Raw genomic sequence first — 6,000 nt, forward strand, 5'->3', positions numbered from 1 at the left:
CCCCTGTCCCCTGAGCTGTCTGTCCCTGTCTCCTGAGCTGTCTGTCCCTGTCCCCTGAGCTGTCTGCCCCTGTCCCCTGAGCTGTCTGTCCCTGTCCCCTGAGCTGTCTGTCCCTGTCCCCTGAGCTGTCTGCCCCTGCCCCCTGGGCTGTCCTGTTCCCTGAGCTGTCTGTCTCTGTCCCCTGAGCTGTCTGTCCCTGTCCCCTGAGCTGTCTGTCCCTGTCCCCTGAGCTGTCTGCCCCTGCCCCCTGAGCTGTCTGCCCCTGCCCCCTGAGCTGTCCTGTTCCCTGAGCTGTCTGTCTCTGTCCCCTGAGCTGTCCTGTCCCCTGAGCTGTCTGATCCTGGCCCTTGAACTGTCTGTCGCTGGCCCCTGAGCTGTCCTGTCCCTTGACCTGATGTCTTCTCTGCCTCACCCATAGTGAAGATGCTTATTCGGAATCTGCTGAAAACAGAGCCCACCCAGAGAATGACCATCACAGAATTCATGAACCACCCGTGGATCATGGTAAGCGTTGCAGGCTGGGAAGACCTGGGTCAAGGGACTGTTGCTCAGTATGGTGCCTCACCTGGGCTTTGCTGCCCCCCACCCCAGACTGTCACTCAGTCCCATTCTCTCTCCTCAGCAATCTACGAAGGTCCCTCAGACTCCACTGCACACCAGCCGCGTCCTGAAGGAGGACAAGGAACGATGGGAGGATGTCAAGGTGAGGCCCCTGAGGAAGGAAGCTGGGAGGCAGTTCACAGGAGTCCCCAGCAGGAAGCCAGCCTGGCCAGGGACAGTTTGGGTCTGTGTTCTTCATCCCAGTCTCCATAGCAACAGGTGACTGGGAGCCATCACCTTCACTGGCTGTGGCAGAGGCTCTGGCCAGACTCTGCTGTCTGTTTGCCATGAGCCTTCCTCTCCTGGGCCTCTAGTGGGGCCTGAAAGGGCATCAGGCACCCTCTCCTCAGTTTTCAGAGGGCACTGAAGCCCCAGACTGAAGCAGGCTCTTGAGGATGACTGGCCCCGGGCTCTTCCCCTTATGTGGGTTTGTCGGAGGGTTCCTGGCAGAATAGCTACACAGTGGGCACCCTGTGCTGACCCAGTGTCCGAGGATGTTGGTGTCAGCAGTGTGGACCCACAACTGGCATGTGCTCACTGCACCCTTTCCCTGCTCCCAGGAGGAGATGACCAGTGCCTTGGCCACGATGCGTGTCGACTATGAGCAGATCAAGATAAAGAAGATAGAGGACGCATCCAACCCTCTGCTTCTCAAGAGGAGGAAGAAAGCTCGAGCCGTGGAAGACGCGGCCCTTGCCCACTGAGCCGCACTGTCTCCCACCCACTGGAGGACAAGCAATAACTCTACATGAATATATTTTTTAGACAAAGAGACACAAGTTGCCCAATGATGCCTCCTGTTCTCTTGGGCTGCGTGGCGCCCAGAAATGCCTCTGGCTTTATTCTGCCCTTGGCTCTGGCTTCCCCCGAGATGGGGGCTGGAGGATGTGTGAGGGGGTGAGGTGCTCCTGAGCCCGTGCTCCTTTTGCATTTTATCTGTAATCTGACGTAGCGTTTTTATGACCCTATCTTCTTGTCCTTTTCCCCACTCCTCATTCTTCCCCAGGTCCTTCTCCATCTACAAAGGCTGCGGCTTACCCAAGGGCATTGTGGAGGTTGTTATAGGGATGTCCCTAGGTCACCCATCTGTCCCCCCTGGCCTCCCACTGCAACATGGGGTTCCCACTGGCTCTGGAACCTGTGAAGTCCAGGGAGAAGGGAGCGCAGTGGCTGTGGGTGCCATTCGCCTCCCACTGAAGCCCTTAGATATCACCAGTGTGCACAGCAGAGCAGCACACGTGTGTACGTGTGTGTATGTGTGTGTGCATGTGTGTGTATGTATGCCTGGGTCCATGCCGGTGACTGGGCATTGGAGGGTCTAGGGAGGGCAGGACTACAGGGACTCCTGCCTGGACTGAGCCTTCCTACAGCCTAGGTAGCCTGTGTGGCTCCAGAGCCAGGTAGTCGTGGCCTCTGTGTTAGCTGGGCAGGGGAGGCAGTGAGGGGTATGTGGGCACTGGCAGCCATCAGGAGGACTGGGTTCCCTCAGGATCCCTTTCCTAAAGTAGTGCTGGTCCCAGGTCCCGGAGGCCCTGATCCGCTGAGTAGCCTCTGCTCGCCCTTCTTGCCACGATTAACCCACTCTTGAGTTCTCTGAAATCGTTAGCCATTTCTCAATGGGCTGTCCACTCCCATGGGTGAGCCTGGGAAGGTTATCTACCCGGAAAGGCGGTTGCATTTCATGCATCTCCCCTGAGCTCTGGGGTACCTGCCAACCTCCTTTTGGCAAGGGCAGGACCACGTGTGGTCTTCTGGATTTCCAGCACGGGGTCTGGTGGGTGGGACAGTCTTCGCACCAAAGATGTCTTGACTCTGTCCCTGCCCACCAGCCACCTTACCCTCTAACTACTCAACCTGGGTGGGGGCTCCCCAGGATTGAGGAGGAGCAGGTGGGGAAGAGTCTTTGTGCCATGGTCCCCCATGCCCCTCCCGCTGGAGGAGGGGTGTCTCCCTCAGGGGTTGGTGGAGGAGGGGCTCCTGGGCATCTCTGGGCCTGGGGCAGGGCCCAGATGTCTGCAGCTCCTCCCATGTCTTTGATGGTGTGTTCAACACTCAGACTGTTGTAAACTGTTGTTTTGTATGAACAAAATTGTCTTTACTAAACAAGTTTAATAGTTGAAAGTTTCTCATTCTTTTTCTTCCTAAGGCTTGGGCCCTCATTTACTTCTGTTCTTCCAGTCTGAGGGGAGTGTTTTCTGTGAAGGGTGGCAGGGCCCTGTGCCCTGAGAGGGGAGAAGAGGGCCTTCTGCCTGGATCAGCATGGGAATAGCCCTTCTTAGAGGAGAGGGCCTGCATCAGGGGCTCCTTTGGGGTCTGAATTCCCAGAAGAACAGAGGTGTGTATTGTCTTAGAATCCACCAGGGGGCAGTACAGGCCAGGCAGAAACAACCCTGTGATAACTGAATAGCCGTGGCAGAACCTAGCGTAGGAGCTGATTTGCTGACTCCACCACTTCTGTTCCCAGGCAGTGGGGAGGGCAGGCAGCATGGCTGTCCCCAGAGCGGGAAGCACTGTGCCTAACCGTCTCAGAGCTATTGATTTGGGCTAGAACTCAGGCCTCAGGACCTGGGGGCCTGGAACGTTCTCTGCCTTCCACCAACCTTCTCTCTGGAAGATGCACTTGCCTGCCACCCTAGTCATCAGGGATCATGTCTCTGCTACTCAACCTGAGAACGCTCCCTTACCTGGAGCACTGTCGAGAATCACCCAGCCAGCCATTTTGTATCTCCCTGTTTTTTGTGTTGTGACCTCCCTGACACTGTCTGAAGGATTTCCCTGAAGGCCAGTACAATGAGATTGGGTTAGTCCAGGTGGCCCCATGCCTCAACCTTGCTCCCGTCTGCAAACTCCTTTTACTGTGGACAGTGACAGACATACACACTGGTCCAGGAATAGAGTGCGTTCCTTTGGGAACTGGAGTTCTGCCACAGAGAACCGTCTTCAGCTTCCTCGTCTCGGCACCAGGATTAACCACTCCTGTGTTCTTCTCTCAGTCCAGTTTACAAGGTCTGAGAGTGGCTTCTGAGGATGATGACTGAAGAAAGGATGGAGGTCTGGCCATGCCTCTGTCACCCCCACTCCACCCCATGGGCCTCTATCTATACCTTGGGGGCAGTAAACATTTTTGTTGTTGTTGTTGTTATTTCCATATGACAGCCTTTGTGTAGGCCGAATATATACAGATGTCCTGGGAGAGGGTGTCTGATCCCTTGATGCTGGAGTTGCAGGGGACTGTGGATCACTCGGTGTGGTCTCTCTGGCATAGCAGGAAACAATCTATCAGGCTCATGCCTGCTCGGTACCCTTCTCCAACCCAGCTAACTCCTGATGAGTTAGATTGAAGGACATTGGGTATGAGGTTGCACAGAAGACCCCGGCCCTGCTTGGTGGAGCAGTCCCTGGAAGGAGTGCCCGGTGAATGGTGTGGGGATTCTTGTTAAAAGATATCAAGGGGAATTCTTGACACTCTTGTGTGCTCATTGAGTGAACTGCTGGTGCTGGGTTGGTCCCAGTGTAAGTCCTCTGAGGTAGTGAATCCACTTTTCCTTTATCTGTGAAGAGATTCAGGCTGAGATGCACTTTGTCCAAGGTCACACAGCTGACTGGGTGACTGTGGGTCTGGTGTCTTTCGTCTACTCTTAGAGCTCCTTCAGAATGAACAGGAAGCCCTCTGGGTATAAGGGAAACACTGGATTCCGTCCCTGTGAGGATATACTAGGCCCTGTGGGTATGCTGCGAGCGTGGCTTTGTATAAGCAAAGCGTTTCCTTCCAGGGACTGACTGCTCCATCAAGCAGGGACAGGGTCTGGGTAGGCTTGTGTCCTGCTCCTCTGGTCCCTGCTGATGGTTAAGTTAAGTCTACTCTGTGGTATGCAGACAACTAGGGGTTTCTTTTGGCTGGGTTGGAGACAGGAAGACAGAGGGCTCTGAATGGGTAAGTGGTAGGTGGAGACTTTGCAAAGTGTGAAAATTCAGTTATTCAAGGAAGGAGGTTAGGGAAAGTGACCACACCACTGTGAGTGTAGTCAAACCACTGGGTCCTGTTATGTGTGGGATTGAGTGTAGGCACAGAGGTCTGGAGAGCAGCCTCCGTCCCCACCCTGGACGACACAGCCCCTCCTCGATCTGCCTCACCAAGCACTCATTTAGGCACCTGGCTGTCTTGGGTGAGCCTGACTGATTGGGAATAACTGCTTTTTATAAGGGACACCAGACTTCAGCTCAGGGGCCTAGTGCTGACATTTCTCCCCCTCTCTGCACTGAGTCAGACCAGCATGGGGAGGTTGCCCACTTTACCACTACATTTAATATCCAGGCACTGCAGTGTCTGTGCTGAGAGAAGGGGAGTGTGAAGTCAGAGTGCCCTGGGGGAGCTGCACAGAGCCAAGTGTGTGTGCGCTGCTCACATGTGAACTCCTAGAAACTGTTGCAGTCAGTGAGGGCTGTGCCATCCACGTCTACGTGCTTTCCTTCTCTTAGTCTTCTCCGAGTCTTAGCCATCTTGAGACGAGGGGTGAGTGAGCAGCAGGAAGCTGATGCTGGCCCTCTACGGCCAGAGAAAGCACTGCCAAGGTTATGTAAGAGCTTGGAAGAGAACAGCAGAGTTTTCTACTTTGAAAGTTAAGTGTCATTTCTTTCCCTTCAGGCCACATGCTTACCAGTGGTGAGGTAAAGACATTTCAGCCACCGCTGAACAAGGACGCCATCTTTGGTCTCCCCTTGCTGCCAATAGCTGGTATATGTCATGCCAGTGGGTTGGTGTAGATGAATTGGAGTGAAGACCATGCTGCCTTCAGAGAAGCAGCCCTGGGAGAGCTTCCTTACAGTCCTGGGGTTAACTGCCATACGGTGCTCTGGTAGCAGTGAGTACCGGCTGAGTTCTCACTGGCCTGTCTGCCTGCTGAGCCAGGCCCTTCCTTTTTCTCTAAGGGCAGGCACAGTCCTCTTGTTTTGTTTTTGTTTTCCACAACTGCTGTTTTGTTTAATGGTTGGCCCTGTGGACTCTGCCCACTGACAACTGGCTCTTTCACTGGGGGAGTCTCCAACTTTCCTTCAGCCTCTACTCTTCATTCTTAAAGTGTTTGCTCTCCCCAACCAGAAATTGGGAACACACACTAATAGGGATTTCCCCCTTAGTTTTTCAGTTCATTAATGATAATAATTTAAAAAAAAAAATCTGGAGTGACACCTTCATCTGAGGTCACTTTTTAGTAAGACATTTTATGAATCACTAGAAAAAGCTGGCTTTGCATGAAGTTGAGCCATTTTTAGAAGGTTGGGGAGCGTGGACACTGAGGGTTCCCTTAACTGCCATGCCTTGTAAAGGCCGCGGCTTTTTGCCACATCCCCTAACGTGGAAATCCCCAATGGGAGTGAATGTGCATAATTGCTTCCACCTTT

The 6,000-nt window shown here is 53.9% G+C and overlaps 1 protein-coding gene across 1 annotated transcript in view; it reads left to right on the forward strand.

Moving 5' to 3' along the window:
- Mapkapk2 (MAPK activated protein kinase 2) overlaps positions 1–2,721 on the forward strand; it is a 48,457-nt gene extending 45,736 nt beyond the window's left edge. Inside the window, exons 8-10 of the mRNA XM_032915020.1 lie at positions 419–504; positions 623–703; positions 1,161–2,721. Coding sequence (XP_032770911.1) covers positions 419–504; positions 623–703; positions 1,161–1,304 — 311 coding nt within the window. The 3' untranslated portion in view covers positions 1,305–2,721. The remainder of the gene's footprint in view (positions 1–418; positions 505–622; positions 704–1,160) is intronic.
- The last annotated feature ends 3,279 nt before the right edge of the window (positions 2,722–6,000 follow it).

The sequence above is a fragment of the Rattus rattus genome, chromosome 10 (genome assembly GCF_011064425.1).
Source record: "Rattus rattus isolate New Zealand chromosome 10, Rrattus_CSIRO_v1, whole genome shotgun sequence".
In the NCBI taxonomy this organism is placed as follows: Eukaryota; Metazoa; Chordata; class Mammalia; order Rodentia; family Muridae; genus Rattus; species Rattus rattus.